Source organism: Echiichthys vipera, assembly GCF_963691815.1.
Source record: "Echiichthys vipera genome assembly, chromosome: 4".
In the NCBI taxonomy this organism is placed as follows: Eukaryota; Metazoa; Chordata; class Actinopteri; order Perciformes; family Trachinidae; genus Echiichthys; species Echiichthys vipera.
The window spans coordinates 4,186,829-4,204,914 of record NC_139829.1 but is presented as its reverse complement, the minus strand read 5'-3'; the positions used below and the strand labels follow the sequence as shown (position 1 = coordinate 4,204,914).

At 40.7% G+C, this 18,086-nt stretch overlaps 1 protein-coding gene across 1 annotated transcript; it reads left to right on the top strand.

Moving 5' to 3' along the window:
- The first annotated feature begins 2,854 nt into the window (after nt 1-2,854).
- Nucleotides 2,855-13,326, top strand: LOC310946299 (tumor necrosis factor-like). Its single transcript, XM_083912738.1, has 4 exons — nt 2,855-3,394; nt 9,351-9,381; nt 9,492-9,551; nt 12,780-13,326. Exons 1-4 carry the CDS (start codon nt 3,116-3,118, stop codon nt 13,196-13,198), a joined length of 789 nt encoding a protein of 262 aa, XP_083768864.1. The 5' UTR covers nt 2,855-3,115; the 3' UTR covers nt 13,199-13,326.
- The last annotated feature ends 4,760 nt before the right edge of the window (nt 13,327-18,086 follow it).

Below are 18,086 nucleotides of genomic sequence, written 5' to 3'. Positions count from 1 at the left end.
CTGCTTGTCCCTATCGGGTTCGCGATCCCAGCTGACATTGGGCGTGAGGCGGGGTCCACCCTGGACAGGACGCCAGTCTATCACAGGACACATAGAGACAAACAGAGACAGACAACCATTCACACCTACGGGCAATTTAGAGTCATCAATGAACCGAACACCTGCACGTCTTTGGACTGTGGGAGGAAGCCGGAGAACCCGGAGAAAACCCACACAGACACGGGGAGAACATGCAAACTCCACACAGAAGGGCCCCAGACCAGCCCGGATAGAAACCAGGAACCAGGAACCCTCCTGCTGTGAGGCGACAGTGCTAACCACCACACCACCATGCTGCCCAGATATGCATGTACTTAATATTATTATTATCAAAGAACACAGTATACATTAGCAGCAAAAAGAAACAGAAAAACCCTTCCATGTAAAGTGCACTGCAAACAGAATTTTTAAATGGAATATAAAACCCTAACAGGTGCTGCAAACATAGAATGCTGTGTATGATATTAATAAAAAAGAAATGACTGGATCAGAATGTTGGATCGGCCTCATTCATCTGATATCTGATCCAGCTCATAAGTCGATATCACAGCAGATATCTGATCCAGCTCATAAGTCGATATCAGAGCAGATATCTGATCCAGCTCATAAGTCGATATCAGAGCAGATATCTGATCCAGGTATCGGAACAGTGCATCTCTAATTCTAGATATCCATAATTACATTTGAGATATCTAGAATGAACATTCTGCTTATCTGTAATGTCATTCTTACTAGGAAAGACTGCCATTTCAGATATCTGTAATCAAATTGTTACTAGTCATAATTTTAATTTCTGATCTTGACTTTCCAAAATACGTCTGAAATGTTCTTTTTGATTGGGAAAAACTGAATTACAGATATCTGCAAAACAGATCCAGTCTAACTATTAAAGGTTAAAATGGCCACGTAAACATTTGAAGGATTTAAAGATAACTTAAACTGTATTTTGACAAGGAGAAAGAAAGTTTGAGTTATCTAGAAACATAATTTTGACTTGTCTGAATGTGATTGTGGCTGCAGGCTATCGTTCTGACGAGTAAGAATACAGTTGAGACGGTGAGAAATGCTTAAGGGATATCTAAACTCTAGCTACAGATAGGAGTGTAATTCTATGAAATGTAAAACGCCGTACTATAGACTCATTCTCTGCTATTAAAACAGAATTGATAACATCAATAGCGCGGTGTAATAATAATAATAATAATAGTAATAATTTAGCCCATGTTTCAGTAGGCAGCTCCCCATCCCTAGGGTTAGGCTACAGCTGAAGGCTCACTTTGAACAGGACTAAATGTCTGTCGTGGTCCAAGTAGCCTGAGGTTATTCACATTTTCTCTCTAAAAGTAATATTTGGTAATTTAACAATTACATTAACAGTATATTTGGGGAGACCGGGGATGGTTGTAACAATTTTTCCAATCTACGAAACACCTGATTCACACTTTGCATTCTGCTTGGTTGAGTCCTTACTCCTCACGTGAGCCGTAGCACCCTGTGGCAGTGTGTTTATAAGGAAAACAAATCACTTTGAGGTCAAAAAGTTGAAGGTTAAATATGTAGAATCTTTATTAAAAGTGAAGAATTAAAAATCAATGTGTGAAGTATAGTAATCATGTGTTAGCATGTGTATTAGTAATGATTAATAAGAAGTGTGATAATCAATGATTCAATTAATAATCATATGTTAGCGTGTGTATTAGTAATGATTAATAAGAATGTGATAAGTGTGATTATTAGGTATGATCATTTAAAGTGTGATAGTGATTCTAATTTCAAGCTCAAACTTTTCTGTTCCCAGCAAAGCACATAAACTTTGATTCAATCTGTATCTGCTTTCTCTGCACAGGAACAAGTCAAGGTCACAAAGACAAAGAACTAGTCAGCTCTCACACAAGGCATCTGGCAGATAGCGTAAGAGTAAGGAGAATTGCTGTCCGTGTTTTGTTTCCTTCACAGATAAAGAACAAGACTCCTGTGGACACAGAGGGAACCCCTACGCCTGGGAGTCGAGATGGAGGTGTCCTGACGGCTGTTTCAAAAATACACACATGCATGCACAAGCGCACACATAACCACGCCTTTGTAACAAGTTTATATGCTGGAGTAGTTAGAATAGATATCAGAACTTCTTGCCTCTGATCACGGGTACTGTGTGTTCACAGTTACTCTAGATAGAGAATAGAACATTTCTCCAGACGTCTGTATCATCCGATGTCCTTCTGCTAATAAATGCCTGCTGGCGCACTAAACTACCAACGACTCTGCTGACTCCAGGAAGCCTCCTGTGGAATTTGAATTACGCAAAATATATTCTCTGTGAGGTCCTTCTGATTTGTGTGAAATTCTGAAAAGTATTGTGTAAAATTCCTACAAAAGCTATATACAGTATTTTTTTTTAAATAATACTCCCACGCGGCGTTTTGAGGGGTACAGGATGAAAGTATGTTCCATAAAAAATATATTTAGTCTGAATTAATATATTTTTTAAAAAGTTAAATGATGATATCTGAAGGTTATTCATATCATCCCTATTCATGTGAGAAAAATAATGAATAGTTGAATGATAGGGCATATTTGGGTCCTTTTAGAAACTCCCCCCTGTTGGGACTCTTCTGTTTGTTTGTTTGTTTCCTCGGACACAGAATCAGTAGAGTTTGCTTGGGCTGCACTCTGTTCCCCCTCCTTTCATGTGAAGTAATGACTGGACTGTTTGGTATGTGTGGAATGAGCAGGTGTGTGTCTGTCTTTATGATTGGGAATGTACAGTGCCAGGTGCTGTGTAATCATTCATCCAGTGTCGGTCAATCACCTGTAGTGTCGGCTCTGCCCCCTCCAGCCCACCCTCCACCCTCCCGTGGGTGGAGGGTGGGGCCGGTCCCAGTGTTTCGGTGGAGGCAGGATGGCAGTTGCTACTGTTGACCACCCTGTCTCGCGCTGAGGATAAAAAAAAAAAAAACAACAACAAAAACTAACCTCACAAAGAGGAAGTTCGTGTTGAGTCCTGAAACAGGATTAAATCGAGACTCCGTCCTCAACCATGCGGTGGATTTTTACGTGGGCGACACGGCGCTGATAAATGGAGGTGAGGGATGGGAGCCGGCGGCTGATCCGCGACTGGGAACCGGTCTGCATGGAGGAAGAGGACCACTGCTGCCGCTGCTGCCGCTGCGGGCTGGAGGCAGGGACACACCGGCCACACACCTCCACTCAGCTTCGCCGCCAGAGAGACACCACCCCGCGGCGAATGGTCCAGCTCTTCGCGGTGGCGCTCCTGCTGCTGACCACGCTAACGTTGGCTCTGGCTTTACTGCTCGCGGAGATCCGGGGGAGGGGACAGCAGTCACCAAACAGCCAGGTACCGGTCTCCTTTACACCGACACCGCCGACGCTACGCAGCCCGGGCCGCCGCTGGAAGTGTAAACGTCAGGGGGTTTTACAGTTCGGTAAAATGTTTTAGGTGAGGCTCCTGTCGCAGTAGAGTCGGACCAAGGTGCTCCGTTATCGGGATTTTTAAAGTCCAATAGTTATCGCGGTGCTGCGAGCGAGCTTAACCAAGTAATACATGCAGCCGGGAGAGTCTACTGTGGGGTTTGGAAACGGGCTCCGGTTCATCTGGGAGTCAGAGGGGGGAACCACGGAGCGGGAGTTAGCGGGTATGTTGCGTTCAAAGCCTGGGTCAACTGTGACACGAAAGTCGCTCTCCTTTAGCGTCGCTGTATCACCATGGTAACTTTCCACCAAACCTGGTCTGAGGAGGTTTTCAGCTCAGACTTAGAGCTCAGTGACGTAGTAGAGTTTGGTGTTGGATCGGCTACTTAAAGTTCAGAGTAGCTTCCTAGACTTTCTTTTTGAGAGACACAGGTTCATCAGAGGGTCTTCACTGTTCGATTGTTCTTGTTGGACCTTATGTTGGCAATGTTACACACAGAAGCTGCACATAGTGTTGAGCAGTGTGTCTGTTTCCCTGTGATTCTATCATGCAGTTAGTGATGTCCAAATTTTCAGCAAAAATACGGTGTGCTTTGCTATCAGCAGGGTGTAGCTGCGCTCAGCTCGTTGAGAAAATATGTTTGTGAGGTTTCAGAATTTTTTGTCCACTCAGGATTTTCTCGTGTTTCAGACAAAAGAAAACTTCTGTGTGAGACAGTGGTAGAGTGGAGGCAGCGCGTAATTCTGTGTGCGGGGTTCGTCTCCCATGTGGTGTGCATTAATGTGTGGTTTCTTATGTCACATTGAAAAGTTATTCACTAAAGGTTATGGAATTATGGCCAGTGTGGTGTATTAGACTTTTACATTCCCTGAAATATAAAATAAAGCAGGTTGGACGTGTTTGCATTTTCAAATCATCATCACTCTATTGGGATTAAAGGCGAACAAATCTGCATTTAGCAGAGTTACTTTTAGACAATATGCAGAATCTTGTCACTTACAGATTTACACCTTTTGATATATATATATATTTTTTTTTGTTTTTTTGCTAGCACACCTCCCTAGCCTTATTATGGTCAACTGTGTTGCCCCTTGCTGTTTTTTATACTCTTGAACTGCTCACAGGAGTTCATTATAATAATTTGCTCCTCTTGAGTGAAATCTGGGCCCTTGATCCAAAGGGTGAGTCAAATGACGCCATACACGTCCTTTTTATGAGAACGTGCACTAAAACTAAAGCAGAAACTATGGCTTGACAGATTAACTCTAAAGTGAGCTTTGTGGTACCGTTTGATTGAGAGTTTCATATTTGTCGATCCAGGTTATCCAAAGAAACCCTGGGGATGTTCAGCACTCTTCATAGTACACCCCTCAGGTTTACAAAAGCATTGTTAGGCTACTTTTGTATTTATTTATGAATTTTCTGTAGCCTGCAAAGAAAGCTCCATTTATTTATCCAGCCATGACTGACAAGATGGGTTAGGATTAAGAGTAAAACTTTCTAGACGATATATTTTGAATCTAATTTTTCCCACATTTGAGACAAAAGTTCATGTAACCAACCAGCCGGTTCTCACTCCCAATTTGTTAAATAGGACAGCTTGGGGCCCTCCACGTCTGATACAGACACACTACGCACCAGGCTTCCAACTGAAGGCGCTTCCCTCTTCCTGCACATAGCATGGCTGGATTATGTTTTGGGTCAGGGGGGTCAGTGCCCCAGGCCTTGGGAGCTCTCAACACTAGTTAAAACTGTTTGAATACATTATTTATTCTCACTTCTGTCCTACTTGTGTCTTATTATCATAATATCATAATCATACACACAGCACTGCCCGTCTTTTATCTGTAGACATGCAGATAGTTCAAACAATGGCTAACCCCAGGCCACTTGGCGTTTAAAGAGTGACCTGACTACTGGGTGTGTCCAGGTTGTTTCTAAGACAAATATTCCATTGTTTCCCGGCTACGAGCTTCTTGTTGCCATACACCCCACATTAATAAAATGACACCAAAGGGGTACCTACACCATTAAAAATGTGACTCGAGGTGGGAGTGAGAATGTTTTTAAAAAACAGAAAACACTATGTTATGTAATCCCAAGCCACTCCCTAAAATTGCCATTGTACAAAGTTGTAACATTTGTAGGATAAGAAGAGAGAACTACACGTATTATAATAAATGAATTAATCACCTTATTAAATATTAATTAGACTAATTCATTATTCCTCGTTAAAAGGGGCACCACCATCACATAGACAGGTAATGTAGACTAAGCCCGATGGGAACCCAGTCACCTGCAAAAATTAAAAGAATACTTTTCTATCAGTTTCTCTTATCAATTAAATGTATCAATTAATTGTATTTATCAATTTCTCTCAATCTCAATCTGAAAACGTTTGTTCTCGTAAAACAGTGACCTCAAAACTTTGCAAAACAGAATGAAAGCTCAGACAACAGCTGGGGTTTTGAGGGGCAATTACAAAAATATGAATATATTTATATAAATAATATACATGATAGATTATAACATGAAATGATACACGTGAGAATAACAGAGAAAATGAATGGGCATGATAAAAGCTATGATATGGAAATGCAATTTCTAATCCTACCTTTATGGAAAATAAAGTTTAATATCAAATAGCCAGTGGTCACCAGATCTGCTCATTAAAGTACCAACAACGTCATCTCACCAACTCAGCTTTGTAGAAGGGGGATCCAAGAGGAAGGAGGTGTATTCACAGCTCCAGAGTAGTCTTCCAGACGTGCAGAACACAGAGTCTCTCCCGAGGTGCAGGGCTGGCAGAACCAGGACATCAGAGGATTCGTCAGGGGCCAAGCAGTGGACGGGCTGTCCAACAGCGGCACGCAACAGCCTCTCGATAGGGAACGCCTCACCGTTGCAACGTCTGTTCATCGTCAAGGGTCACTTTCATTGTGAACCCTAAATCTTCAGCTTTAAGTCTGTCTGGATTCTTCAGCCTCTGCAGCTTTGAGTTAGGTGAAGGGGAGTCAGTTGGTCACTTTCAAGTTCCTGGTGAATACTGGACTTTGATATGAACTTAAAGGGTAACTTTGCGCTGTTGACTAAAGCTTAATTTACCCGGCCAAAATAAAAACACGAGCACTAACTTAAAACGTTTGACTTATTAATAACATGTTATTAATCAAATAAAACACTGAACTTGGTTGAAACAAAGTCAGGCAGAAAGTTACTTATGAAAATAAAGACAAAATATACTAGATAGGTAATAAAAGACTGTACAATAGGCAAGACTAAGAAGGAAGAAGTGTGAGAAATCTGAGGAGACAGCTTGGCTTGCTATCTTTAAGTCCAGTTCTGAGGTAGGGCCTGGGTAATGAGATGCATTAATTTTCCCACTTAAATTGGAAGAAACTCTCCCTTTCCTTTGTCTCCAAAAACAAGAGATCAGTTTTCAGATACTTAAACAAATCAGGCCAAGTGTAGGAATTAAACCCTGAATACAAACACAGTAACACATAATGTTAGCTTTCTCTTAGTTGATAATCCTCTGGGGAATGTTGTCAGTGACACAATAACATCAAATATTAACATATTAATATGTTAAAAAAATCATTCTTTGATAGTAGTCTAAACATATTTTGATAATGTGTTAAAATAAGGTCCTCAGTGATAATATACGGTATGATTGAAAGAAACATGCATACAGACTGGGACAAACTTCAAATGTAATCCTTGGTGGATCCTTAAAGTCAATACTTACATGATCAGGTTTAATATCACCACATTTCTGTAACTTTGGCAATCTTGATCATGGAATGACCAGAGTTGTTCAAAACAACACAAATGTCTTTACAAATGAATAAAATACACATTATAACAGTTAATACTTCCTATAATCGTTTTCTTTAAGAAGATATTAAAGCGTGAGTCTCTGTCTCTTCCTATCAGATAAGTCTGTGAGCTGTGCTCAGAGCCATAAAACTGTCACCGGTTTCTGGGAGGTGTTCTTGTTTGAAAGGAATGTTTGTGGGGGGGTTGAGTTGGAGAGTCAAGGTGCAATAAAAATTCTCTTGAGAAAGTCTATTAGTTAACAGATAAATTTCACTTTTTGACAGTGTCTGTCTGTCTTACATAAATTAGTCTTACTTCTTCTTCATTTAATGACCTTGACGTCATTTTGTTCACTCCTCAGTGCGTTTCAGCTTCCCCTAAAAGGTCAAAGGGTCCTGAGAGTAGTGACGGGAGGGAGAGAGATAAGATGTCTGATAAGGCATCAGGGGTCGCTGATCAGACTGGCATCTAGGGGCGTCATCACAAAATGTGGCCCCATTCTTTTGATGACAACATACTGTATAAGGGCAATGTTTCCTACACATTTGTACAATAGACTCACTGAGTGACAGGACAGCGCCCTCTTGTCATTTTAGTTTGTTTCGTTGTTTAGTTATGGTGACAAACCTCTTTCTCCTCCTCTTCCTTTAATGACATTCTGGCAGGTCGCACAAAAAAATAAAACAACCACAGATTTAAAGATGAACCACGTTCATACTCTTGACGTCAGTATTACTGTTTAAACTTGTCATTATTAAAACCATCTTAATTAGAAGACATCGCTCGTGAGTTTGTTATTTATGAGAGTGCCGAGGTAACTTTAATGGAAGATGGTCACCCTGTCTGCAGAACACTTTCAGCACATTTTAATACCACAATAATACTGATAACCGTGATCATTTTGGTCACTGTAATCATGATATGACATGTTCATACTGTTTCATCTTTAGGTTGCATGCCGCAAAGTTTAAGGCCATCCTGACTCAGTGATAAGCTGTTGAAATATCTTAATATTGCTCCTCCAATAAGTTCCTAATAGGTCGAAGACACTCTCATATCAGCTACTTTTTATAAGCCTTGCATATCGAACAACAAGACATAAGTAATGCATTAAAGGGAAATTCAGCCGTAAAATCATTCCAGGCTCTTTTAGGCAAATACACTCATCAAATAAGCTTTCAAGACAATTTTTTTTCGTGCACGAACTACTATGGGAGAAATCAGTCGCTATCAGCCGCTAACAGCCAAATGCAGCTAACACTTATTAACCTGGGCCTGCAATTGAACGAATTAAAACGTCTTTTTAACCACTAATACTGCTCAAAATAACAGCAAACCTCTGCAGCAGCATGAGAAGAGTCCTTGCACAGAAAACAAAGCACCAACAACGTAGTTAGTGAACCCAGAGTTTATTAAAATAGTTTTTTAAAGACTAACTTACTGGCCCCTGTACCAGCTCCTCTCATAGTAAAGTCCATTCAAGTGGATTACCAAAGTCAATCCCAAAGGAAAGAGCCCATTGATGATTTATTTCAGAAAAACAGGTAAACCTTGTGGTTTGTGGCAGTCTGGTGAAATATCTTTACCTCCAGTCCATCCGTAGTCAGTTACTGCAATCGTGGAATGGCATTCTTCTTCAATCACGCCTTCTTTGGGTTCTTTGGGTCAGAAGCACTTCTAGGAATTATGAAGCCTATGAAACGTTTCTAGGTTGTAAGCTTTCATTTTGGTTTCACAGCCCGGGAAAGAAACAAACATGAACCGTTCTGTCTCTCTTCACTTCAAGTTGAAGGCTAGTCGTCTTTACCCATGCCTGCACTCACTGTGTGTCTTCCGGCAACATTTAAATGAACTGATAATACACTGTATAATTACCAATTGCAATTGGGGTCAGTTCATATTTTATTCAAGTAAAACAATATTGTTACAGTTGATCCATTATAAACCTATTATACTGTATTATTATAATACTATTTCTACTGCATTCATAGTACTGTAGTATTCTTTTAATTTTGTGTATCATTGCTGTTAATTATAACAAATGTTGCTTGTTCCCTTACAGCCAAAGGTGCAGCCTGACAGCCTTTCATCAGGTAAATATGGTGTTTTAGTGACATTAAAGGCTATGTTGAATTCCTGCCAAGAAAGCTCAAATGGACTTGTATAAGCAATTGTTGAACCATGCTTTGAATCTGTTTTGCAGAGGTCAGCCTCAAACAGCAGCAACAGGAAGCCTTTGAGAATCCCAGTGCCCTGCTAACAGGTAAGACGTGGAGCCAACATTAGGCTTTGACTGTACTTTCCTAGAAAGATATTTATGTTTCTTTATGGGCGGGTTGGACAAAAGATACTAATTTTGAAGTGAGACGGTGCAACTCATAGTCATTTCCTGTATCTGTGCCATGTGAGTTGTGTCACTTTAGGAGACCAGCAACAGGTCAGCAGATTTTGACCGATCCCTTAGCCCTTTAATCACTGAAGTAAATATTTTCTCCAGGAGATTCTAATACTAAAAAGGACTTTTTCAGATGGACGGATCAGGAGAAAATGAACTTTGTTTGAGACCTGCTTATGTCCTAACTAACATTCACAAACCCTTCAAAGAACTAATTAATGCTAAATCTGTCTGTTAGCTGTGTAAATATCTAATGTTAGCAAAAAAATATATAAACTAGAGGCCATCTTGTGATGGGACCACATCAGGGGGGTAAAGTGGAGGGGCAATGGCCCCTTCTGTACGTCCTACCCCTTTACTTCCAGCCCTTGCTTGGACCACACCCTTCTGTCAGCCTTCATTTTGACCTCAGCTACACCTGTGAAGTTTTGTGGCTTTATCACAGTTGCAACACTATGGTAGCAACAATATCTGTCCACAAACATACATTTAAACACCTGGCAAAATACTCAAAGCCATCACTGTGTAGGTGCCACCAGGGCCACATTTTGCCATGATGTGCCTAAGGACGAATGACATGCTAAAGTCTAGTTTGTTTGACCAGTGTGAGTACTACTGTTCCGTACCTAGGCATGACACACTTCCCAGCAGCAATGTACTGGCACCAGCATGCACGCGCATACGAGCATTGACGGCGGTCCTAAGATTATTTATATACGACTGTTTCCCGTGGTGGACATTTAAAAAGATGATGTCGAAGGGTTTGTTGTGGTCTCCTGCTGAGGCGGAGTGTTTACTGCAGATTTGGTCAGATGACAAAAACAGTCATCACAAAATCTCCTCGAGGGGTGATGTCGTATAAGCAAGAAGCAATCGTGTCGAGCTTTGGATCATTTCAAGTAATGTGAGTGCAAGCGTGTCTGGGCCGCAGGGGAAGAGGCAGGGGGGACAATCACACTTAAGCACGGCACAGATCATCTGGACCAAGTTTGAGTGCTCCCTGATAAACTGAGGCAGTCTTGGCATAGACAAATGCGAGGTCAGATAGCCATAAAAGGGAAGTTGGGAACAAAGGTTGACATTTCTCTCCCAGCTGTAACATGACCGTCTTAACTGTAGTTTACTTTCTGTTGGGGAGGCATTCTGTTTTTTTGGGGGGAAACTAGTGCAGTGCCCATTCAGAACGGGTTGACTGCATGGCGTATTAGGCCCTTTATGGACAGATGGATTGATTCTCATGATTCTCATTGTCTCAGCATTTCCATCAGGGAACTCTGGTTTGGAGATCTTTTGGGAAGGGGCGAAAATACTGTTTGCTTTTAGGTTGAAACTCTGCCTTTTATCCGTAAGTTCACGTTACACAAACGCCAAATATCCTTTACCAACATGTTTCTCAGCTTTACCTCGACGCTGTTAGTTCGTCATACGCTTCGTTGCTCAGATTGGTTGATTTGGCCCGTATGTTGGTGATCGACAGATTCAACAGAAGAAAAAAGAGTAAGTGAGTCGCTCATCTCATCCGTGGAAGCCTTCATGTTGTTTACACTCAACAGTCTCTTCTTGTTTCGTCACTTAAATCCACCTCAAAACCAACGCTGATTGGTTCGGTGGCAAACCTTTTACTGTTGCACGTTACCAGAGTTAAATACAATGGAGCTCAGAGACCAGGATGGGCTCACGGGGCTAGCCTTTACCTACTCTATATGTAAAGTGTCTTGAGAAAACCTTTCTTATGATGTGGCATTATAAAGTATGTGGTGCTGATAAAGCCTCTCTTTCACTCTTCACTTTCAGTAAACATTTATATGCTGAACTTACTGTATAGTATTAGTAGTTTTACCATTATTAGTTAATAGTGTACCCTTGAAAAACACACCCAATTCAAAGCTACTCACAGTCAGAAACACGCGGTGAAATACACTTAGTGGAGGTATTAATTTCCAAATAGGCGTATTACCACTGCAGTAATAAAATAATGTTGAGCATGGATTTTAGTGAGGGATCTGTGATAACAAGTTCAGAAGTTGATGAGGGAAATGACACCACAGTTACTGTAGGAAGTGTTGTGAGTCACAACAGTGAAGTGGTATTTCATTCCTCCTCTTTTATCTCCATTTGATGTTAATGAGAAATGCGGTGATGATGTAAAATTCAAATAATTCTTTCACACGTGGTCTTTGGTGGATTGTGTGTTTGTCAAATTACAGGAGATGCTTGGACAGATTCAGAAACAATGGTGTATCTAACTTTATTCTTATTTCTACAATTGGTCTTTAGTTAGAGCCCCGTTGTTATTTTCTTTTTTCTATACTGTAATTCTGCTGATACAGACACTGACATCGACACTGGTAATGTTTTCACCTTGCGAGTCTGTGGGTGTGTGTGTGTGTGTGTCATCATGGCAAAATTAAGTCCTTTGGACAGGACTACCACAGAGGAGGTTTGGAGTATTTATTTCTGACTTAACAGCCCTGGTCTGATAACGGTGCAAGATACAGTCAAGGATATTTACAGGTGAATAGTTGAGATAAAAATTAGGGTTGAGTTCAAAGATAGGTGTGATCCAAGTAAGGGCTCCGGAAGTATGGGGTTAGGAATGGGCACCCCTGCCCCCCACACACACGTTACGCCCCTGGCCTGATTTGGCATCGTGCTGGCGTGATCCCCTTGCAAAATGGTCGCAAAATCATCTCTACTTGAACCTTCTTTTCAACTTAATTTGTTGACTCCATCAGTTTTCCCTGATGCCTGCTCCCACGGCAAAGTGAAAACCGCCAGAGATGTAATTGAGTCAGAGCCCTGAAGCCGCTGCACAGGGTTTCATCACTCATTTAAAGCTTATTCATAAACGTATTGATAAAAGAAAGTGCAGCACCTTTCGACACAAAGCATGCGACATGATCCTCAGCAACACACCCACCAAGTGTGAAGTCGATCAGTCGAACGGTTCTCGAGATATGCGAAGGTTGCACAGAAAGAAACACAGACAGACTTCTTACTTTAGCATGTTGTTCACAGCTGTATTGACATATGTGACACATTTCATGTAATGTAGAAATGATGACCTCATTTTTAGCTTTCTGCTCTCATCCTTAGCTCCTAAAGGCAACAACACGGATGGTGATTATCTTGCATGGGAGAGTGACGATGGAAATGCCTTCTGTCGTGGAGGTTTCCGCTACTCCTGTGGGGACCTTGTAGTGCCCAGGGACGGCATCTACAGAATCTTTCTGCAGATCACCTATGAGAGCAATGATGACTTTGAGTGTAAGGCTGAGCTGAGACTCACCTACGATGTGTTTATCATCCAGAAGACTTACAGAAACGACATGCATCTCCTGTCATCAGTGGACACAGTGAGCTGCAGCATGGAAAACTGGAGTAAATCTCTCTACACTGCCGGCTTGTTCTCCCTGGAGGCTGGCTGCAGACTACGCGTGAAATCACTGCACCCTGAACTTATTGCTAAGAATGAATACCAGGTGTTCTTCGGTGCTGAACGTCTGCTGCAGTAATGTGGCCGAAACAGGAAACATGAAACTTAAAGGTTCCCATGCAGCATTTTGAGGGGTACAGAATAAAAGTATTGCTTTTCCATTAAAAAAAATAGATTTAGTCTGCATTAATATTTAAAAATTTTGGTTTGACAGGTTTGACAATGACTTTCTGTCCCGTTCTGATTCCATGGTAGCAGCAGGGGCACAGATGAGATTTTTTAACTGGGGGGGGGGGGGGGCCAAGCTGAGAGGCAAATGATTTCCACTCTATAAGTTATTTTTGTGTAATTTGGGCTTTAACTAGCGCTCAGGTAGTTGCTTTGGTAAAAGCCTATGGGCCAATGGTTTGCACTAAAAAGCCATTTCAGAATTCTTATTTAAAATCATGGATAAACAACAATGAATATTGTTAAACAAAGGCCGACCTGATCAACACTAGCCGGGTATGATGAAACTGTTATTTGTCTGGGTGCCAATCACCCACAAAAACTTCCTGCCCTATGCAAAATAGGTTTTATTTAAATATTTGTGTATAAACTCAGAAGTGTAAACAACAGCAAATGTACATAAATACAAATAAGTATGTATGCTTTAAATGAAATTTACATTTTAAATGACAGAAGTAGAACTATTAGGAATTCCCTAAAGAGCAGCCAAACAAATTTACTGTCATCAGAAAAATGTTAACGTTTTAAATCTTATAATTTCACTAAACAGTTGCTTATTAAAACAACATTATACAGAAAATATATAAAAAAAACATAAAATCGATTCACCCACACCCTAAAAATACCTTTATTTTACATTTAGCCTTCTTCAGGTAAGAAGTATTATTAACGTCTGACTAGCTACTCAACATTACATCATTGAATTGAAATCACCGCTCTGTCATAGTAGACAATGGTCTGATCACTGCAACAACAGGCACAGGAGCAGCTACCAGTTCCTCTTTAGGACCCTGGGAAGTGAGAGACGTTATGGTGTGTTCAGTTTACACTGAAAGTCGGAACTTGGAGCTCGAAACAACGTAACCCTAAAGTTGAGTGCTCCGAGCGCTTCAGGCCCTCACAAACGAACAACAAAGCGTGTAACTACTGTTTACGTGAGAATCAGAGAGCATGAATTCAATGTCTGGCTGGTGAGAGTATAGAATAGATTAGAATTACTTTAATGATCCCAGACTGGGAAATTATTTTGTAACAGCAGTAGTAGTGGATCAGCAGAAGTAATCTTACTTTCAGAGTTGGAGATCCGGGGGGGGTTCTGAATTGGAGCTCGGAAACTTCAACATTCAGGCACAACTTGAACAAACTGTTATTCGTAGCACAGAAACGACGGGCTCTCAATACGCGCTGCAATGTAGATTAGTCTAACTAACGGAACATTAATCCTCCGTTTCACGGGCGATGTTCGTCTCCTTATGTAGGGACAGTGGGGGGGGGGGGGGGGGGGGGTATCACTGTGAATCTGAGGGGGTAATGTCCCCCCTGTCCCTAGTGCCATCAACACGCATGTGTACCAATAGTGTTGGGCGTTGCTGGTGCCAGGCTTGTCTGTTGTTGGGTGCAGCTACTGTACACTGGCACTGGGTGAAACGGAGTTTGCCAATCCTGCAGCTGCTGAGTGAGCGGAGACGGGCAAAAACCAGAGTCACTATAGGCCGAGCATTCACTCCATGGACTGAGAGAAAGGAGAGAAACGCCATTCAAACGCACGCCCAAATGGCTACGGTTCTCCTTGATCGCTTACATCACTTTGATCTTTACGAACGGCTAACGCTAACTGTCAGTCACAGTCCCCTGCAATACTTTGCCAGAGGGGATGGGTTCAAACAGGCTCAAACAGAGTCTGATCGCTTGACACACCCTGCAATGAACCTGGCAACCCGAGTGCTGGAATCATTTTTGGTTGTTGACGCTAGATGGTTCTGCTCATTCTCCATATTCCACCTTTAAGATAGCTGTGTAGTTTTATGGTTTTCTCTCAGTATTCCTGCTCATTAAAAGTATAAACCCACTGATGAATATTCAACAACAAGAAGCTAACTGCGCCACTGTACTTGTGCTTTATCTCATTGAACTTTGACAGTTTGACTTTATTGGTGTGAAGCATCCTCCTTAAACACTAAAGATAGCAGATTGAGTGACAATATTGTAAAGACCCAATGTGCTGCCAAAACCAGCTCAGTGGGTTGGATAAGGGAAGTTAGAAGAGTCAACAGTCCTGTTACTGGCAGGCACACTTAAACCCAACCCAGCCACACACTACAGACACATATTGTAAACCCAGCCCACACCCACACAGTGCTACTGCCATAATAACTTTTGTCTGTGGTGTGTCTGCAGGTGTTAAGTAATAAAGATGAAAAATGCCACTGCCAAGGACAACTCAGTTATGCAATTATTGTAGTCTGTTGGTTATAAAATGATGTCTTATGTCAAGCAGCACATGTCCATGTGCAACGTATTGTCATCAAGGGAGTGTACCCATGTTCCCCGGGTTCTATGTTCCCCGCTTTGTTTGGGACTTGGGTACATCACACCCTATTTTTAAAAAAAAGGATCCGATGTTCACCGGTCTGTTATTTTTTCCGCAATCAGTGCCGATTCCCCTGGCAAATAGGCGTATGTAGACCCTAACACTACTCCCTGACCCTAACCGTAACCTCTAACCCTAACAAATGCTGAATCAAATCAGCAAAGGCAGAGGCTTATGCGACCGGGGAACATAGGACCCTTTTGGGGAAAAGCAGGTCCCCGAGCGGGGGAACATAGGATCTGGGGAACATAAGGATGACCCCGCCTGAACAGGCAACTGAGATGATTTTTCCAAGTCAGGAAAGAGCAAATTAGTACACTTCAGTTCGTTGATATTATATAATTACACCTGTTGAAGTAATAGAAGTACACACAATATGCAAAGCCCCTATACCAAAGTACTGTCAGCTCAGTCTGACAGGTGATGACTCAGTCACACACAGCTCGCTGCACACTCCTTGTTGCAGTGTATGTGAATTAATTTTTAAAAAAAGACTTTAGAGTTTCCTATTAAATGCAATTTTACGTAAATAAACTCCCTCTTCAGTTATCTCATACCTTTAAAAAAAGAATTGTTTTGTTTTGCATATTGGTGAACTGATTCAAATTTGGGTTTTGCTGTATTTCTACACCCAAACCGTTCCACAAATTCATCCGTACAAACACAGCTTTTGTAGACTACATTTTCTTCTTAAATTATAACCCCCTCTCTGTCTGAGAATAGTTTCTTTATGTGTTGGTCTTTTGTTGGAGTTAATTGTAATTCAGATACAGTAATACAAGTGAACAGTACAGACTGTACAGTGCTTTAGGATCCAGAATGCAACACTCCTTGCTTACTTTGCGCACACATATTCAATATGAGTTTGCAGCAGGTTTTGTGGTCTAAGATAACATCCAGACGTGTAATTTCATATACTCTTTTTATGTTAACATTGTCAATCATAACTTGTATGTGAGTGATTGTTTTGCAATTACCAGACAACATAATCTTAGTTGTGTTCAAATTGAATGATAAATGATAAATGTTTTTGACTGAAATTGCTTTGAGGATAACGATGACCTGGACGAATGAGAACATTCACAGGCTGATAAATGATAATATTTTTGATTTTCTGAATATATTATTTATTTACTAAAAGGACAATTTCCTAATACTGACCTCTGGGGGACTCCACAAGTTATATCCAAACATGGTGATTTATGATCACCTATCTTCACAATTTCCTTATAAACTTCTCAACTAGTTCAACACCACCCCTGTGATACCATACTGTAATGTATCTAGTAATAAATCAATAATATCAAAAGCATTTTTAGATCTTTAAATATCTATAAACACATAGTAATTACTTGTGACTGTCATGCAACAATTTGGTCTCCTCACTCAAATTGTTGTTTTTTTTTCCAGTGTCTTGGGGGATTGTTAAAGTAAAGAAACAGGCCCGTCATGTGTGAAGTGTTGTTTATCCATCTCTTATATAAGAGACTACTTTATGTAGTTTCCATTTTTACTTGGAAATTGACCTGTTTGGAAGGACAAGTTACAGATGTGAGTTAGTGGTTTAACAATAGTATCAACCACTTCCTTGATTATTGTCACATCCCGCTCATTCCAGTCAGTACAAGGTTCAGCTTACATTTGTTAACAATATGCTTGATTTCCTTTTCTTCTAGTGTTCCCGGGGAAAAAAAGCAAACAAAAGAACTAAACCCACCCATGTAATCTTTCCAACAATCCACTTAAAATAGTATAGAAATCTTTCTGATTCCTGGTTGTACTGTAATACTGGTCTACATTAATTTAATGCAAGTATTATGTATGATGTCTTCAGAATTGATGTTGAACATGTATGTAACATGTTATGTGGGACTACGATTAAAGATTTACGGAAAAGATATGTTCTTTGTTATAGAGGAAATGATCTGGACGGATGTTATGTTTTTATCTTTTAATCTCAGTCTCATTTTATATGGTAAGTTTTGTATTAATATGCAAACGGTCTGAGAGGAAACCCAATATTCACCAGTTCAAGCATGGAATAAAACTTTACTTTGAGACACTAAAAGGACTGACAAATCAGAAAGCCAACTATGATCCTCTACAATGTCTTAATAAACTCCTTTTAATATTAGTACTGTGATTCCTCATGGTGTTTTGTATCATTACAATTGAATAAAGGAGGTTAAACAAAAAGAATGTATCTGAATGAATCAGCTGACAGGAAGAACCTTAAACCAGGTTAAAGATGTGTCTTTTATGTATCATACTCATTGTTGCGGGGCCCTGTGTTCTCTAAACTGCTGCTGTGCAAATATCATCCGCTTTGTGAATTCTTATATTTGTTAGTGTGTAGTGCACTATTAGG